Source organism: Equus caballus, chromosome 8 (assembly GCF_041296265.1).
Source record: "Equus caballus isolate H_3958 breed thoroughbred chromosome 8, TB-T2T, whole genome shotgun sequence".
Lineage (NCBI taxonomy): Eukaryota > Metazoa > Chordata > Mammalia > Perissodactyla > Equidae > Equus > Equus caballus.
In genome coordinates, this window is record NC_091691.1 from 82,585,088 (window position 1) to 82,605,059 (window position 19,972).

The 19,972-nt window shown below is 37.9% G+C and overlaps 1 protein-coding gene across 27 annotated transcripts in view; it reads left to right on the forward strand.

Moving 5' to 3' along the window:
* WDR7 (WD repeat domain 7) overlaps window positions 1-19,972 on the forward strand; it is a 355,616-nt gene that overhangs the window by 26,675 nt on the left and 308,969 nt on the right. For 15 of the 27 annotated variants that reach the window (XM_001488090.5, XM_070275718.1, XM_070275720.1 and 12 more), the window contains 5 exons: window positions 8,310-8,416; window positions 10,027-10,105; window positions 13,471-13,645; window positions 16,290-16,366; window positions 17,472-17,591. In XM_001488090.5, coding sequence (XP_001488140.1) covers window positions 8,310-8,416; window positions 10,027-10,105; window positions 13,471-13,645; window positions 16,290-16,366; window positions 17,472-17,591 — 558 coding nt within the window. The remainder of the gene's footprint in view (window positions 1-8,309; window positions 8,417-10,026; window positions 10,106-13,470; window positions 13,646-16,289; window positions 16,367-17,471; window positions 17,592-19,972) is intronic. The other 12 variants (XM_070275722.1, XM_070275730.1, XM_070275716.1 and 9 more) reach the window with 1 other exon arrangement.

Below are 19,972 nucleotides of genomic sequence, written 5' to 3' on the forward strand. Positions count from 1 at the left end.
CAACTTTGTTCTTATTTCTGGAGATTGCTTTGGCTATTTAGGGTCTTTTGTGGTTCCATGTGAATTCTAGCCTAATTTTTTCTATTTCTGTGAAAATGCCATTGGAATTTTGATAGGATTTCATTGAATCTGTAGATTACTTTGGGTAATATGGACATTTTAACAATGTCCATAGGACAGAGGATATCTTTCCATTTATTTGTGTCTTCTCCCATTTCTTTGCTCAATATCTTGTAATTTTCAGTGTACAGATCTTTCACCTCCTTGGTTAAATTTATTCCTAAGTATTTTATTCTTTTTGATGCTGTTGTAAATGGGATTGCTTTCTTAATTTCTCTTTCAGATATTTTGTTGTTAGTATACAGAAACACAACTGAATTGCGTGTTGATTTTGTATCCTGCAACTTTACTGAATTCTTTGATTAGTTCTAACAGTCTTTTGTGGAGTCTTCAGGATTTGCTATATATAAGATAATGTCTTCTGCAAACAGAAACAGTTTTACTTCTTCCATTCCAGTTTGGATGCCTTTTATTTTCCTGCCTGAGTTCTCTGGCTAGGACTTCTAGAACTATGTTGAACAGAAGTGACGTGAGTGGACATCATTGTCTTGTTCCTGATCTTAGAGAAAAGACTTTTAGCTTTTCACTGTTGAATATTATGTTAGCTGTGGTTTGTCATATATGGTCTTTATGTTGAGGTACATTCCTTCTGTACTCAATTTATTGAGAATTTTTAATCATGAAAGGATATTGAATTTTGTCAAATGCTTTTTGCATCTATTGAAATGTTCATGTGATTTTTATCCTTCATTCAAATATTTTTGTTCAGTTTTCCTGATTATGCTGGGAGTAAAGTCCAGTTCTAGTGGCTCTATTATGGCTGTAAAGGGAATTTTCTATTGGAAAATAAAATGGACTATTGGTCAGTTTGACTTTTTGGAGGAAACTAAGGAATTGACCAAGGGCATTTTTTCCAGTGGAAGGATACTGAATCTCAGTATAGAGGTGGGTTGGATGTATGAGAAAATTATGGATGTATGAGAAAACTTTGTAGGCCTATTCTAATCATAAACAATGATTGAATTTTTCTCTTAATTATAACTATGTAAACAATGGCCAAGATGAATTTGATTTGGAAAAGCTCTTCAGTTGTCACATACCAGAACTATAGAACAATCTCAGTACTCTTTCCATGGAATGTTTAATTTTGAACAATTTAGCTTTCCTAATAAATTAGGGTAAATTGTTTACGAGACGGACACCATGATGGTTACAAAGGGGCTTTAAAATTAGTCATATTCTACCGGAGATCTCGGAGAGGACCGGGGCTGGGGGAGGTTTCAAAGGCCGGCTCTGCGACATGGAGGGGAAGCTCCGGAGTTCCGCCCAGGCAGCAGACAAAACTCTCTGTCTGCCATTACCAGAGGGGCCACGCCCAGCATTCACGGCTCCGGGAGAGGCCCGGAGAGAATCCCAGAGGGCGGGGCGACCCCCAGCTGCCGTTGCCCGCCCCGTGGGACTAGGGATAGCCGGAGATCTCGGAGAGGACTGGGGCTGGGGGGAGCTCCAGAGACCCAGCTTCGTAGCCTAGGGGGAAACCCTACAGGCTCACAGCAGCCTTAGGGAAAGCCTCTGCACAGCACCAGTAGAAGGCACCCAGCCAGCAGCCACAAGGCTGGAAGACCCCAGGGCAAAAGCAGCATAGCTAGGTGTACTAACCACAGACTGTAGAAGATGCCAATAGCTCTCCTGCGACCCATAGAGGACAAGTGAGATTTTGTGGGTGCCGACAGCAACAGAGCGACAAATATAAGTGATCCCACCCCTGGCCGCTGGAAAAGCCCATAACACCGTTGCAGACCCCAAGGAGAGAGCACATCTAGGTGGGCTGCAACAGTAGGCACCAGCAGCCTGAAGCCCCCCTGTGACAGCCCCCACAGCAGAGGAGGGAATCCAAAGGGCCACTGTGGCTACGAGGAGGGGCCCAGGCCCAGTTAGCAACTGCGGACAGGGTTCCTGGTTGGTGCAGTATAAACTGCTGCTCCCCCCACCGCAGCAGCTGAAACAAGTGAAAGGAGCAACTAAACTCTATCTCCATGTGGAGGCACAAATCAACAACATCAAGCAATATGAAAAAATACATTAAATCTCCAGAACAGAAAGAAAGTAACAAATACACAGAAAACAATCCCAAAGAAAATGAGATATATAACCTAAATGACGATGACTTCAAAACAGCCATCATTAAAATTCTCAATGAGTTAAGAGAGAGTTCTGACCGTCAACTCAACGAGTTCAGGAGCTATGTCACAAAAGAGTTTGATACGATAAAGAAGAACCAAACAGAAATATTGGAAATGAAGAACACAATAGAGGAGATTAAGAAAAATCTAGATGCTCTGAACAGTAGGGCCGATAATATGGAGGAAAGAATTAGCAATTTGGAAGATGGCAATATAGAATTGCTGAAGGCAGAGGAGGAGAGAGAAGCAAGACTAAAAAGAAATGAAGAAACTCTCCGAGAATTATCAGACACAATTAGGAGATGCAACGTAAGGACTTTAGGTATACCAGAGGGAGAAGAGAAGGAGAAAGGGGCAGAAAGCCTATTCAAAGAAATAATGGCTGAGAATTTCCCAAATCTGGTGAGGGAGATGGATCTTCAGGTGACAGAAGCCAATAGATCTCCAAACTTTATCAATGCAAGAAGACCAACTCCACGCCATATAGTAGTGAAGCTAGCAAAAGTCAACGACAAGGAGAAAATACTAAGGACAGCCAGGCAAAAGAAACTAACCTACAAAGGAACCCCCATCAGGCTATCAGCAGATTTCTCAGCAGAAACCTTAGACAAGGAGAAAATACTAAGGACAGCCAGGCAAAAGAAACTAACCTACAAAGGAACCCCCATCAGGCTATCAGCAGATTTCTCAGCAGAAACCTTACAGGCTAGAAGAGAGTGGAATGATATATTCAAAAATCTGAAGGACAAAAATCTACAGCCGAGAATTCTCTACCCAGCGAAAATATCCTTCAAATACGATGGAGAAATAAAAACTTTTGCAGATAGACAAAAATTAAGGGAGTTCATTGCCACAAAACCTCCTCTTCAGGAAATCCTCAGGAAACCCTCATTCCTGAAAAATCCAAAAAAGGAAAGGGGCTACAAAACCAAGAGCAGAGGAGATAAGTAGAAGGACAACAACAGAGAGTAGCAGCTCTACATCAGAACAGATTAAACCATGGGACAAGAAACAAAGGAAACTGAAGAAAACCGGAAAACAAGACACAAAATGGTAGTGGTAGGCCCCCACATCTCAATAATCACTCTAAATGTAAATGGATTGAACTCCCCAATCAAAAGACACAGAGTGGCAGGATGGATCAAAGAACAAGATCCAACAATATGCTGCCTCCAGGAAACACACCTCAGCCCCAAAGACAAACACAGACTCAGAGTGAAGGGATGGAGAACAATACTCCAAGCTAATAATGAACAAAAGAAAGCAGGTGTCGCTATACTAATATCAGACAAGGTAGATTTCAAAGCAAAACAGATAAAGAAAGATAAAGAGGGACAGTATATAATGATAAAAGGGACTCTCCACCAAGAAGACATAACACTTATAAATATATACGCACCCAACACAGGAGCACCAAAATTTGTAAAGCAACTCTTAATAGAACTAAAAGAAGACATCAACAACAATACAATAATAGTAGGGGACCTCAACACACCATTAACACCAATGGACAGAACATCCAGACAGAAAATCAACAAGGAAATAATAGAATTAAATGAAAAATTAGACCAGATGGACTTAATAGATATATATAGAACACTTCATCCAAAAACAGCAGGTTACACATTCTTCTCAAGTGCACATGGAGCATTCTCAAGGATTGACCATATTTTGGGAACCAAAGCAAACATCAATAAATACAAGAGAGTTGAAATAATATCAAGCATCTTTTCTGATCATAATGCTATTAAACTAGAAATCAACTACAAGAAAAAAGCAGAGAAAGGTGCAAAAATGTGGAGACTAAACAACACGCTTCTCAACAAACAATGGATCATTGAAGAAATTAAAGAAGAAATCAAATTTTATCTGGAGACTAATGAAAATGAGAACACGACATACCAAATCATTTGGGATGCAGCAAAAGCAGTCCTAAGAGGGAAATTCATCGCAATACAGGCTGACCTCACTAAACAAGAAAAAGCTCACATAAGCAACCTCAAATGACACCTAACAGAACTAGAAAAAGAAGAACAAACAAAGCCCAGAGTCAGTAGAAGGAGGGAAATAATAAAAATAAGAGCAGAAATAAATGATATTGAAACAAAAAAGACAATAGAAAGGATCAATGAAACAAAGAGTTGGTTCTTCGAAAGAATTAACAAAATTGACAAACCCCTAGCCAGACTCACCAAGAAAAGAAGAGAGAAATCGCAAATTAATAAAATTAGGAATGACAGAGGAGAAATCACAACAGATACCAATGAAATACAAGAGATCATAAGAGAATACTATGAAAAACTATATGCCAACAAATTGAACAACCTGGCAGAAATGGACAAATTCCTAGACTCCTACAATCTCCCCAAACTGAATCAGGAAGAAATGGAGAATCTGAATAGGCCAATCACAAGTAAGGAAATAGAAACGGTAATCAAAAACCTCCCCAAAAATAAGAGTCCAGGACCAGACGGCTTCTCTGGAGAATTCTACCAAACATTCAAAGAAGACTTAATACCTATTCTCCTCAAACTGTTCCAGAAAATTGAGAAAGATGGAGAACTCCCTAACACATTCTATGAAGCCAACATCACCCTGATCCCCAAACCTGACAAGGACAACACAAAGAAGGAGAACTACAGGTTGATATCACTGATGAACGTAGATGCAAAAATCCTCAACAAAATTTTGGCAAACCGATTACAGCAATACATCAAAAAGATTATACACCATGATCACGTGGGATTTATACCAGGGACACAGGGATGGTTCAACATCCGCAAGTCAATCAGCATGATACACTACATCAACAAAATGAAAAACAAAAACCACATGATCATCTCAATAGATGCAGAGAAAGCATTCGACAAGATCCAACACCCATTTATGATAAAAACCCTCAGTAAAATGGGTATAGAAGGAAAGTACCTCAACATAATAAAGGCCATATATGATAGACCCACAGCCAACATCATACTCAATGGACAAAAACTGAAAGCCATCCCTCTGAGGACAGGAACAAGACAAGGGTGCCCACTTTCACCACTCCTATTCAACATAGTACTGGAGGTGCTGGCCAGAGCAATTCGGCAGGAAAAAGAAATAAAAGGAATCCAAATAGGTAACGAAGAAGTAAAACTATCGTTGTTTGCAGACGACATGATCTTATATATAGAAAACCCCAAAGAATCCACAGAAAAACTATTAGAAATAATCAACAACTACAGCAAAGTAGCAGGGTATAAAATTAACGTGCATAAATCAGTAGCATTTCTATACACTAACAATGAACTAACAGAAAAAGAACTCAAGAACTCAATCCCATTCACAATCGCAACGAAAAGAATAAAATACCTTGGGATAAACTTAACCAAGGAAGTGAAGGATCTATACAATGAAAACTACAAGACTTTCTTGAAAGAAATTGACGATGACATAAAGAGTTGGAAAGACATTCCTTGCACATGGATTGGAAGAATAAACATAGTTAAAATGTCCATACTACCTAAAGCAATATACAGATTCAATGCTATCCCAATCAGAATCCCAAGAACATTCTTCACAGATATTGAACAAACAATCCTAAAATTCATATGGGGCAACAAAAGACCGCGAATTGCTAAAGCAATCCTGAGCAAGAAAAACAAAGCCGGCGGAATCACAATCCCCGATTTCAAAACATACTACAAAGCTACAGTGATCAAAACAGCATGGTACTGGTACAAAAACAGGTCCACAGATCAATGGAACAGAATTGAAAGCCCAGAGATAAAACCACACATCTATGGACAGCTAATCTTCGACAAAGGAGCAGAGGGCCTACAATGGAGAAAAGAAAGTCTCTTCAACAAATGGTGCTGGGAAAACTGGACAGCCACATGCAAAAGACTGAAAATTGACCAGTCTTTTTCACCACACACCAAAATAAACTCAAAATGGATCAAAGACCTAAAGATTAGGCCTGAGACAATAAGTCTTTTGGAAGAGAATATAGGCAGTACACTCTTTGACATCAGTTTCAAAAGAATCTTTTCGGACACTGTAACTCCTCAGTTGAGGGAAACAATAGAAAGAATAAACAAATGGGACTTCATCAGACTAAAGAGCTTCTTCAAGGCAAGGGAAAACAGGATTGAAACAAAAAAACAGCTCACTAATTGGGAAAAAATATTCACAAGCCACTTATCCGACAAAGGGTTAATCTCCATAATATACAAAGAACTCACACTGCTTAACAACAAAAAAACAAACAACCCGATCAAAAAATGGGCAGAGGACATGAACAGACATTTCTCAAAAGGAGATATGAATATGGCCAATAGACACATGAAAAGATGTTCATCATCGCTAATCATCACGGAAATGCAAATCAAAACTACACTAAGATATCACCTTACACCCGTTAGATTGGCAAAAACATCCAAAACCAAGAGTGACAAATGTTGGAGAGGTTGTGGAGAAAAAGGAACCCTCATACACTGTTGGTGGGAATGCAAACTGGTACAGCCACTATGGAAAACAGTATGGAGATTTCTCAAAAAGTTAAAAATAGAAATACCCTATGACCCAGCCATCCCATTACTGGGTATCTATCCTAAGAACCTGATATCAGAAATCTCAAGAGTCCGTTGCACCCCTATGTTCATCGCAGCATTATTTACAATAGCCAAGACGTGGAACCAGCCTACATGCCCAGAAACTGATGATTGGATAAAGAAGATGTGGTATATATACACAATGGAATACTACTCAGCCATAAAAAAAAGACAAAATTGGCCCATTCACAACAACATGGATGGACCTCGAGGGTATTATGTTAAGCGAAATAAGCCAGTCAGAGAAAGACGAACTCTATATGACTCCGCTGATAGGTGGAATTTAGTATATTGATAAGGAGATCTGATCGGTGGTTACCAGGGAAAAGGGGGGGTGGGGGGAGGGCACAGAGGGGGAAGTGGTGTACCCACAACATGACTAACAAAAATGTACAACTGAAATCTCACAAGGTTGTAATCTATCATAACATTAATAAAAAAAAAAAAATCCAACCACCTAGAAATAACCAGTGTTAATAGGACGAATTATATTCATAGGTTGTCTATTTCAATAGAATAAGCTGTGTGAGGAACAACGAGCATTTCTTTAGTGCTACATGTCATTTCTCATTAGATCTTGCGATCTAATAAGATCTATAATAATCTTATCATCATCATGTTTTATCTTCATCTTACAGAAAACACTGAGACTGTCACTTGCAGAAGGTCACCTACATAGTCCACATAATGGTGTATTATTCCCCTAATAAATTGTTTAATTTAAAAAAAAAAAATTAGTCGTATTCTATTTTTTTAACAGAGTATTGGGTATATGGCTATTCAATGTATTCTTTATGTCTTATACATATGTTATAAATATTACTATACGTATTAAATATTTAATTTAAAAATATATCCTGAATAGCATTTGGTACAAAGTAGATAAATTTGTAGATAAATTTGGGGGCTGATTGCCAGACTATTTTAGAATAGTGAGTATGAAGCTGTCTTTCCTGCAAGGCACTATGTCATTAAATCATTAGTTTCTGAAGGTCATTCTTAGTTCCTGACAGTTAACGTTGATATCAGCATTTTGGAGGGTACCAGTCGTCTATTTTTTGAGTTTGTGGATGCCAATCTAGAGACTTTAAATGTGCTTTCAGATCAATGAAGGTAATATTTAAAAAATAAGTGAGGTCAGATTATTTTTTACACTAATTCACATTTTAACTTGGTTTCTGAATATACTATAGCTTAGTGGTTAAGACTCTCGTGGTCTGAATCCTGGTTCCATCTCTCCGTCAGTGATATTCACCTCTTGGTGTTCTAACAGAGACCTCAGAACTTCTTGGGAGGGTGATTGTGAGCATTAAATGGATGGGAGTCACTGTTTTGCTGCTCTTAGTTTTTGGTACTCTGAGCAGTTCTTCTCAAATCTATGTATATTTATGTTAAATATTTAACAGGATTCCTAAGTAAGATTAATTTTTTAAAATTTGGCACTTACATCGACTTATTTTTGTATTTCTAGGTTAATCCTCGAGCACTGTTGTTTGGTCATACAGCTTCGATCACTTGTTTGTCTAAAGCTTGTGCTTCTAGTGACAAGCAGTATATTGTGAGTGCATCTGAAAGTGGGTAAGTATTTTCTTATTCACTGTTTTCCCTCATAAGTCTTCATTGCAAATAGTAACAGTATATTAGTAAGTAGGGAATTTTGTTTTTCTTTTGGAGTATCTTTTAAATAAATACTTCAGTTGTCTCAACCTAAAGAAAGATATTTGAAATATGGTTTTTAAAATGTGAATTTTATCTTTATTAATGATTTTTATAATCCTTTTATTGTAATTTATGGTTATGTTTTTGCCTTGCTCTTGAGAAACTCAGAATACCATAAAAATTAAAACATGATCATTAATCCCCATGGCATTTTTATTGAGTTGGCAGACAACTTTGAGGATTTTAAAAAAAACCTGAATGATGCCAGGCTAGCATAAATTTGGAATATGAGGCCGTGCAAAAGTTCGTACAGTTATAGTCATGTCTGTTAATGCACTAACATAACTATATATATTCCTGAATCTCAGAATATAACTTGTTTTTGGAGAGATAGGTCATTGGACAGTAGTTGTAGGGTCCAGAGTGTGAGGAATTTTAAAAACGTTTTTGGTGCTTAGAAAATTGTGTATTTACACAATATGTTATTAAAGTGGGGGAGCTGGAAGAGAGTTGTTTAAGAAGTTGTCCCTTCCACTCCTCGTAATTTGTGAATTTGAAGTGAACCTTGGGTAACAGTTTGGAACAAGAAGAGGCAGCATCAGGTAAAAATATTATACCTTTTGGTCAATTAAAGGATAATTCACATTAGAATGCATATTCTAAATAGATTGAGCATCCTTTGAAAAATTGTTTCATGGCATGTGAGATATAGGAAAGGGCATCTTAAAGAAAACCCAAATAATACCAGGATCATTGCATTTTATTAGTGTTGTCTTCTGTTAAAGAAATCTTAAGTTTATTTCTTTAAAAGACAAGGCGTATTGACTTTTCTAATTTTTAATGTTGTGTCTTTACTTTTGGGTAAAAATCTTTTTTCTCTGTGCACTCAAGACTTCTGCAATCAATACAGAATCAAAACTGGAATATTGTATTTAGTTTGCAAAGGTTTGGGATTCAGTTGACTTTGTTTTGTTTGTTTTTTGCAGTGCTAAATTTTCTAGCTATGTTGATAACCAGTGGAAAATCTCAGTGGTTTAAATGAAAAGTTTATTTCTTGTTTTTGTCACCCTTCCCTCATAGATCATTTGGGACTCTGCTCTGCTTCATAATTATCCTTGCTTTGAGGTTGAGGGTGAGGGAGCAACCACTATCTGAAGCAGCCACTATCTGGAATGGAGGCAGAGCAGATAGAGAGTTCTGGAGGGCCTCATATCCGTCTTAGCAGGTCTCATATCAGTTCTGGCTGATGTGAACTACTCACGAGACTCCCGCAACTAAAGGGAGCCAGGAAGCGCAGTCCTACCAAGTGCCCAGAAAGACTGTGGATCGAGGAGGGGTGGGCAGGTTGGAGGGTTGTTTAGGATGGTGGGTAGGAGGACCGGCATTTTTGACAAACAGCAATAATGACTATATACTACTTTTTATGAAATACATAGTTTTAATGGAAGATTAATTTTAAATCACTGTGACAAAATTAAACAGCGCTTTTAAAAATCAGATTTAAAGTTAGCTATTATTTTGTTTTATAGAGAAATGTGCCTCTGGGATGTGAATGATGGCAGATGTATTGAATTTACAAAGTTAGCCTGCACTCATACTGGCATACAGGTTAGTATCTATTTCTGTAACTGTCCAAGTCTGCACAATTTATTACAGATTAACAATTAAAAAATGTTTTTAAACATTGAGCCTATATTTTTAGATGAAAATTGGGCTGGAAGGGGTAATAGGACAAGAAGACTAGAATTGGAGTAGTAAAAGCATTCCTAATAAGATGGTATACTAGAGGAGGATAATACAGTAGAGGAGACTAATGGGGAAAGATGTAGGGTAAGACAGTTGCCATTGCTGCTTCTGCTGTTTCTGGCTATCTTGCTTACCCAAGTGAGAGCCCTTGAACTAGTTGGGTAAGTGCTTTAGGTCCTAAGTAATGGAATTCTCTTTTGCTAAAGCCTTTGTGATTCCATTTGTGATTGGCACAGTCCACTTTTTTGGATCATGCCCTTTTTATTGCTTGCACGCTTGGTTTTTTGGTACATTTTTTGACTTTCCAACTCTGTAGAAGAACTGACCAATTCATATGCCTGGCTTACATAGGAATTTATAGTTTCTTACTTACATTCTTGGTATTCTTTCTTACTCTTTCATAATTGTCAAGTTCTTTGTGCTTCAGTTTACTCATCATTCACTGTGTTGAGTGTTGGGGAAAATTACCAAGTATATAGAAAATATGATTTGTGTTCTCAATGGGGAAGGAGAGGGAAGAGAACTCATATTTATTGAGCAAATATTCTATAGGCATTTTTTTTATTTTCCGAAGATTGGCACCTGAGCTAACAACTGTGGCCAATCTTTTTTTTTTTTTCTGCTTTATCTCCCCAAATCTCCCCTGGTACATAGTTGTATATCTTAGTTGCAGGTCCTTCTAGTTGTGGCACATGGGACGCCGCCTCAATGTGGCCTGATGAGCGGTGCCATGTCCTTGCCCAGGATCTGAACCAGCGAAATCCTGGGCCGCTGCAGCGGAGCGTGCGAACTTAACCACTTGGCCACGGGGCTGGCCCCTGTATAGGCATTTTTAATATGTTATTTCATTTAGTCCTCCCCACATCCTTACAAATTAAATAGGAGTCTATCATTTTACATATAGGGAAGCTGATACCCAGAGTGATTAAATGACTTGCCCCCGTCTCTCAGTGAGTCATTCATGGCGCCAGGATCCCAAATCAGGTTTATCTGACTCTAGGGACTGTGTTCTTTCCGTTATGTCATGCTGCCTCCCTTAGAACAAATAAAATCATTTGTTGAGGAAGAAAACCTTCTGTGCTAACACAAATTAGGAAAACAAGGAAAAATGTTTGTGGGGAGGTGGTATTGAGTGTGATATAGGTCTTTAGTGATTATTTCTTGCCCTGGCAAAGGCCTTTTAAAAATAACTTCTTTAATGCTGTTAGGGTGTATGCTTTCTGTTTAAAGGGCATATATTATTTATTTTTTATCATATGAAGGATCATCCAGGTTTATAAGGAGAAAAGAACTAATAAAATTATGTAGAGTCTTTGACTTTATAATTTATTTTAATTGAAAAATTATATATAAATGTCTCGAACTCATTGCATATAAGTATTTTGACCAATGTATAATTTTATGATTTAAAAACTTTTGGTTTATATTTTAGGAAAAATTATCTTTATTTATTCAACATATTTTCAGTGCCTACTATTTATCAGATCCTGTATTAGGCCCTCTGCATTTAGATTGGCAGCCATCTCTAAGCAGAAGATACTTTTTGGTAGATGCACTAATGTGTGACAGTCGTTCTTTGTGTGATCCTCAGCCTCGCACGTCCAGAAGCAGGTTGTTTTTTAATATACATAGAAATCATAAACCTTGGTGACATTGGCACTTAAGTGAAATCACAAGGAAATGCCAACTTACTAAATTATTACATGAGGGCATCTCTTTTTAATATTTGGGAAACTTATTTCTCCATTCAGGATACCTTTTTTGCCGTTATCAAAGTGTCTTAGAAGCTAAAGCAGAACATCGTTTGGGAGTATAACTTTAAAGCAACAGTGAGAGGCGTGTAGTCAGGCAGGTCTAATGAAGTAGCCCTGCCCTCAGGAGAGAGCTTTTCTCTAGTGACTGCCATGCACACATCTTTCCTGGCTGGTGTCTGATGAATGTTGATGAAGTTTGCTTCTCTGCACCCATCTTTTACTCCTTGACACATTCCTCCCTTGTATGGGTCAAGGCGACCTGTGTCACGCTATGAGTGTCTGGCGATCCCTGAGACCTCCAGGTTGTGTGTTGTGTTTTTGGATCTACCCCCTGCAGTCTGTGGTATCTGCATTTTAGTAGACCCTCCCTCTTTTGGAGTTTTAGTGGTGCTACCTTGTACTTAGTAAATGCTCTGCATAATCAATGCTTATGTTTAAGAAGTTGTATTCCTTCTTATACAGGGTACTCCATAGTTGAGAAAAGATTGTCTTCCATCACATACAGTGTTGAGCTGTAAGAACAGGACTGATGAGTGTGGGAGCAGACTGGAGCCAGGTTTCTTAGTTATTTCCCCAGTTGAGGAGTAGTTACAGCATTGCCCTTTGTGCTGTATCTAGCTTGCCCTCACATGATTCAGATAAGGTCCAATCCCTTGGGAAGTAGTAGTCTGGGTGTTGGATTTCATCGCCTTCTAAAAATCCTCTAGGAGAATCATCCCACTAAGAAAGTCACTTATGTTTTTGGAAGACAGGTGCTTTGGTAAATTGTTGGTCTTGTTTTGATAGTTATTCTTCCTTTACTCTTTGGTTGATGGAAACCCATCTTATCCTCTTAGTTATTTGTGGCATGAGTAACGCGTAGTACCTGATTGTATTGGTTCTTCCCCTTTTTCCCACATAGTCTAAATGTGCACTATAAGGATGGTTTAAATAGTTGTCTCATACTCTAGTCTCAAATAACACACTTAGATTAATCAGAATTTACTTCTGATTATAATATGTTTGAATAGCAATCATCTTTACTTCTAAATTTTATTTGGTCATAACTAGTAATTATAAGCCTATACTGACCTGTTCCCATTCATCTAAAATTCATATTATTTTTGTGACCCACTTGAGTAACCTTTGCTTTGATTTGTGAAGCTGATTTTATTCAGGTGTCTTATTAATTCATTCAACGGTCCTGTTTTAGATGTTCCAGGAGGATAAAAAAGAATTAGGAATTCTGCTCCAAAGTAGTTCAAAAGGGAGGGTAAGATGTTAAGAAAAGAATAATTTTTGTTAGATATTTTGAAATATTAATGTAACTTGATGTGTGTTTATGTGTATACATAGACATATATAATAGGTACCATATAGTACATGTCTGGAAATATTATTGAAGAAATTGAGCATCATAATAAGCTTGATGAATGCATGCAAATCAAGTATCTAAAGTAAAGGAGAACATTTAAAAATCTTTTTTCCTTTTAGTTCTACCAGTTCTCTGTTGGAAACCAGAGAGAAGGAAGGCTTTTATGCTATGGCCATTATCCTGAAATCCTTGTTGTGGATGCCACCAGCCTTGAGGTGTTATACTCCTTAGTCTCAAAGATATCTCCAGACTGGATTAGCTCCATGAGCATTATTCGATCCCACCGAACACAAGGTCAGTGTGTGGTGCCCTTTAGGAACTGCTGCACCATGACTTAATGGTTAGTTTGCTGTAGAGTTCTATAATGTATCATATGTTAATATATTTGGTTATATTCTTCTATTTAAGAAATAACTACTCTAATAATTTATGGTCTGTTTCTACCTTCATAAAGGAATCTTTGATTGAATTACGATTTAACGTGTTACATTATCTCCATTCCACGGAATAGATCACTAGCTTTTGGCAGTCTTAGAGTATGTGGGTGATTTTCTGGAAATCAGCACATAGCTTTTTACTCAACAGCCATTCAACAAATATTTATTGAGTGCCTGCTATCTTCAGAAGATTGAACTACTGAAAGAACTCGAATTCTAAAAAGGGAGCATCATATGTAAACAAATGGCAGTTCAGGATGTAAAGTGTAACAAGGTAGAGAAGTAGAGAGAGGCTGGAATTAACGAATACAGTAAAGGGGCTTGAGGACAAGTTGGAAGGCTGCCCAGATTAGACAAAATCTAGGATTTGAAAAGTGAGGAGGAATTCGTTTGGCAGACATAGGGATCAGGATGTTTCTGGCCAAGAAAATGGTTTGTACACAGGAGCTAAAGCATTAATACTAGTCTAGGTATGTGAGGGGAAACTAAAATACCTGTTTTCAGGGCCAAATAGTTTGAGGGAAGGAATTAGGAACATATGACGTTGGCAAAGTTGGCAGGGGACAGATCATGAAGGGCCTTGTGTGCCAGCTGGGGAACTTGGATTTCATCCTGTAGATCAGGGTTGGTAGACCTGTACCATAAAGGCTTTGCAGGCCGTACAGTCTGTGTTTCAACTACGCAACTCTGCTGACATAGCACAAAAGCAGCCATAGGCAATGCAAAATAAAAGAGCCTGTCTGTGTTCTAATAAAACTTTATTTGTAAAAAACAGCCAGTGAGCTGGATTTGATTGATGAGCTGTAGTTGGCTGGTCCCTACTGTAGATGATGGCTGTCACTGGTAGAAATGCTTGAAGGGACTTAGGTTTTAAACATCACTTTGGTGGCATTGTTGAGAAAGGTTTAGATGGGAGCAAAGCAAGTTTGGAGATTATTTTAATAGCCCAGCTGAGAGTGGTGCAGATTTGAACTAAAGCAGTGACTATGGAAGTAGGGTGGATGGACTTGCAGCATTTCCACAGGGCTGTTCTCTGTTCAGAGCATTGGTTCTGAAGTTTGTAATGGTATTAGTGAAAAAGAAGGTTTCTATCGTCAAATATAGTTAGGAGATGTGTGGTGAAATAAAATTAAGCAGGCTTCTTTAATGTGGGACTTTCTCAAGGAGAGGGTTTTCATGCATAATAGAGAATTACTGCTTTATTCCTGAGCATAACAGTGAAATGAGACACAACTTTAATTTCCAGGCAATAGGGAATCATTATCAGCATGTTCACCTTTAATCTTAATTACAATCAATATTTTCTTGAAAAAAAGGACTACATTTGTGAAAGCAGTTTGCTCATTTTGAATTTTCACACTATTTCCATTTATGAGATATACATGTACACACTGGTCTGAACAGCATAGAGTATAACTTTGATGAAAACTTTTGTGCTTTGCATACAATTCTAAATGTTATCAGTATATAATGTTGCAAATGTATACAATTTTTAATCTGCATTTACCATATTCTAGTCTGTGGCTATTTGAAAATTTTAGATGTATTGATATTTTTAAATTTTTATTGTAATTGACAGTTTATGAGCAGTTGTTATAACTTCTCTGTGCAGGATCATGGAATTGTAATCAGTGCATTCCAGTGCCTTACATTGCCTGGGGAACTATGTAATACAACAAGGTTTTTACTTAAAGATAGCAAACAAATCTTTTTAATAAGAGTAATAACTCGTCTTTATTGATATGTCGAATGCTATACCTGTGGTGTGTCTTAATTCTTATAACAACCCAGAAGGTAGGTACTGTTGCTATACATTTATATTTGCTTACAGATAAGCAAATTGAATTTAAGATAGCTAAGTTAAGTTATCCGCAGTTCATGGTTCATTAGTGAGGAAAATGTGATCTTAGCACACACCCTTCTCACTCTGGAGCCTGCGTTAGACTGCTTTCTCATGTCCCTCCTCTCAGAGTTCACCTATATTACCGTGGAGCTGCGACTGCTCCCTTACTGGAAGCTTATGAATTTAGGTTTTATATTGCATCTTTCTCTTGATCACAATCTATGAAGAGTCCAGTGTGCAATAAAATGTCTAGAAGGCAGATAAGGTAGGTGGGAATGAGGGAAATGCATGCCTTGAAGAAATGAATTGGGTGTGCTCATCCATGATAAAAAATTAAAAGTTGTGAATTTTGAAGAATAAAAGTTCTTTGTTAACATAATGATCAAGAACATTTGAAATTATTAAAAACTTGTTGATTAGAAATAAAAAAAGTAAGTTCAAGTAGCTAGAAACAACTTTTCTTTGCATTCCAAATTTTTGGTCATCTTTATTATGTTTCAAAATCTGGTTTCTGTTATTTCATGAAATATTGAGTTGTGTTTTTATGCCAGTTGTAAAACATACTGTTATTCAATTTCATTAAAGCGAACCATGTTACTGTTTAGAAAGAAAGCATATTGTGTTTGTAACCTTGACTTCTTGTTCATTCTCGACTTAGAGGACACTGTGGTGGCACTCTCAGTGACAGGCATCTTGAAGGTGTGGATTGTTACCTCTGAAGTAAGTGGCATGCAGGTGAGACAAATGAGACTGGAAGTGATTTCTCTGTTTTTCTTCTTATGAAGTCTTAAATTTTAGGGGCTGGCCTGGTCGTGGAGTTGTTGGGTTTGCGCACACTCCGTTTCAGTGGCCTGGGGTTCACAGGTTCAGATCCTGGGTGCGGACGTAGCACCACTTGTCAGGCCATGCTATAGTAGCATCCCAAATAAAATAGAGGAGGATTGACACAGATGTTAGCTCAGCGACAATGTTCCTCAAGCAAAAAGAGGAGGATCGGCAACAGATGTTGGCTCAGGGCCAATCTTCCACACGCACACACGCACACACACACACACACAAATTTAGTAATGCTATGCCCCTTCCTTTTTTTTCTTAAAGGGGAAGGAAAAAGCTTTTCCCTTTTGATAGCCTTATTGGTATAGTCTAGAAGATCCCCTAGTACACTGTGTCTGTAAGTGCTTTATTTTTTTCATTTTTGATGGTAGTCATCTGCTCTACCAAGGATATGAAATAGCGAAACATGTTTCACAGGATATAAAGTAGAGAAACATGGAAGAGGTGGGACTTTCCTCAGCTGCCTCTGTTTAACGTTAAGAGGTAGTTTGCTTGAGAGAAAAAATAAAGCAAACCACCGCAAAAACTATATAAGGCCAATTTCAGTTTTAGTCTTCTCTCTCTGTTCTTTGGGCATGAGTTCCTTGTTACTTTTTATCAGTAAGAAAGGCAGGTCAATTTTTCTGACAATATTGATGCAAATCTCTTCAGCTGGGAAATTTTTAAACGTTGAATCTGGGGGAAAGGAGAGGGATTGGCCAGTTTTTTTCTTTTTAAACCCAAAAGCAATTATAGCTACGAAAATTCGCATTTACTCAAACTTTTCTCATCTGTTGTTACCAGATTGGTGACAGTCTGATTCTCATCAGTATTTTAACGTTAAGGAGCTTAGTAGCAAAGATGTAGTGGCCAGATGTTTTCAGAGTTTATACCTTGGTTCTCATGTGAGGGGTTAACATGATGAACGTATCAAGTGATGTCTTTGTTTCATTTATTTTCTTTATCATTATGTGATAATATTAATTGACAGCCAAGCCATTCCTAAAGTTTTTCTTTCTCTTTTCAGGATACTGAGCCAATATTTGAGGAGGAATCCAAACCAATTTATTGTCAGAATTGCCAAAGCATCTCTTTTTGTGCATTCACACAAAGGTCACTTTTGGTTGTGTGCTCCAAATATTGGAGGGTAAGATAACTACAAAAGTAAGAAGCTGTATTTTTACCCTTCAAGATGTTGGTTTATGAGGCTTCCGAAGATAATTGTAAGGAAGAGCTTGGTACAAGAATATTTTAACCATTCGGAATTCATGTGTGATTCTGATATCATACTTTGAGGTGTTGAGATTTGACTATATGTAGTTGTCTTTTTTCTTTTGGTTTATAGAATGATTCAGTTAATGACTGTTATTCTACTGATCTTCATTTCTACCTTTTGCTACTATTTCAGTCATTATCTTGTCAGTACAGCATAAGCAGTGGTGGTGAGTTTTCTGCAGGTTGACGTATCTTTGTAGGTTGTTATTATTCCCAATTGCCGCTCTGTTCTGAGTTCCTGGAGTTGGGAAGGTCTTCCTCCATTCCTTCAGAGCTAGTGGTGGAAGGAGTATGTTACTTCCATGTTGTCAGACTTTAATATTTCCGTAATAGAAGAAGAGCCGCCATGTTTTGACCACTTGCTCTATGCCTAGCGTGTTTTTCAAAGCTTTCCATGTATTATTTCTTTTAATCTTCACAACTCTGTAAGGGGAATTGTGTTAGTTATCTAATCCTGCATAATAGATTACTCCAAAACTTAGCAGTTGCAAACAACAAACATATCATCACCCATCTGACACGTGTATCACCACCCCATCTGTAGGTCAGGGATCTGGGCATGGCTTAGCTGGGTACTTCTGGCTCAGGGTCTCTCACAGGCTGCAGTCAACGTGTTGGCTGGGATTACAGTCTCATCGTAAGGTTCAATGGGGGTTGGATCTTCTTCCAAGCTTGCTTACTTGGTGGTTGGTTGGCAGGCCACAGGCCCTCTTGGCTGTTGGCTGGAGACATTAGTTCCTTGCCGTGTCGACCTCTGCATAGAGCAACTCACAGCATGGGAGTTCTCTTCTCTCAGAGTAAGTGAGCAAGAGAAGATGTAACCAAGATCTATCTAATCCTGGAACTGAGATCTCGTCACCTCTGCCATATTTTGTTCTCTAGAAACAGTCACATAATCCAGCCTACACTCAAGGGAGAGCATTATAGGGTGTGAATACCAGGAGTCAGGGATCAGTGGGGCAATCTTAGAGGCTGCCTACCACAGTGGGAATTGTTCCTTTCCCCATTTTGCAGATAAGGCAACTGAGGCATTGGGGGGATAAATAACTTGACTAAGATTATACAAGTGGTAGTGGAGTTGCTGGAGTAAAGCTCGGGCAGTCTGACTGTGGCAGCCACTCTCATTACCGCCACTTTCTACTCCTTCAGAGGGGCGGGGCAGTGTAGGAAAAGGCATGACTAGGGCAGCAGCATCTTCAACCGCATCCTTGCCATTGCCACTGCTTTGGAATAAGATTAGAGAGGAAAAGCTAGCAGTGGTCCTTTTCTTAAATGCACACACAAGAATGAGAGGCAACCCACAGAGTGAGAGATGGTAGTGATACACATATGATGAGGCACTCATCTAGTATTTATAAAAAACCAACTCCCAGAAATCAAGAAGAAAAACACAGACAACCCATAGGAAGATGGACAAAAACATTTCATAAAAGAGGAAAGCCAGATGGCCAATAAATGTGCAGAAAGATGCTCAGCTTCATTAATCAGAGCAATGCATGTTAAAGCAACTCTGAAATAGTACTACAACTCACCAGAATGACTTTTTCAGATATTTATTGTCAGAAAGAAGTTTTCAGTTTTAAAATGGTTAAATGGACATCTTTTATTTTATGGTTTCTAAAACAATTTGTGACGTGTTCTAAAAGGCTCACCACAGCTGAGATTTTTTTTTAAATCTTTTATTTTTTCCTAATGTTTGTATAATTTTACCTTATATACTTTTGAATCTTTAATCTGGAATTTATTCTGTATAAACTGTGAGATGTAGATCCAATTTTATTTTTATTCCAGATTGACCCCTCCAGTTCCTGATGCCGTTTGTTGGATAATTCATTTTTCAATTGTGCCTTTATAATATACCATATTCCTGTATTAGGGGAATCTGTTTCTGGACTTGTTGATTTGTCCATTTATGCATTAATATTGTATTGCTTTATTTTCTATAGCTTTATAATTTGTATTAATAGATAATGGGGCTGGAGGGCTGGTCTCCCTTCATTCTTTCTTGGACTTGTCTTGGCTATTCTTGTAGTGCTAATGTTATATATGATAAATATTGTAGCAAGTCATAGTAAAAAAGCTAGGATTTGTTCTAATTTCAATGCTCTGTACAAACAACTTCATTGCTTTTTCTTTAAAGAAAAGTAGAATAAAAACTCTTGGCCATTGAATTACTCATTCCTTCTAGGGAAATTTTCTGGCAATATAGAATGCACTTTTATCAAATATTGAAAGTGATAGAAAAATTCTGCT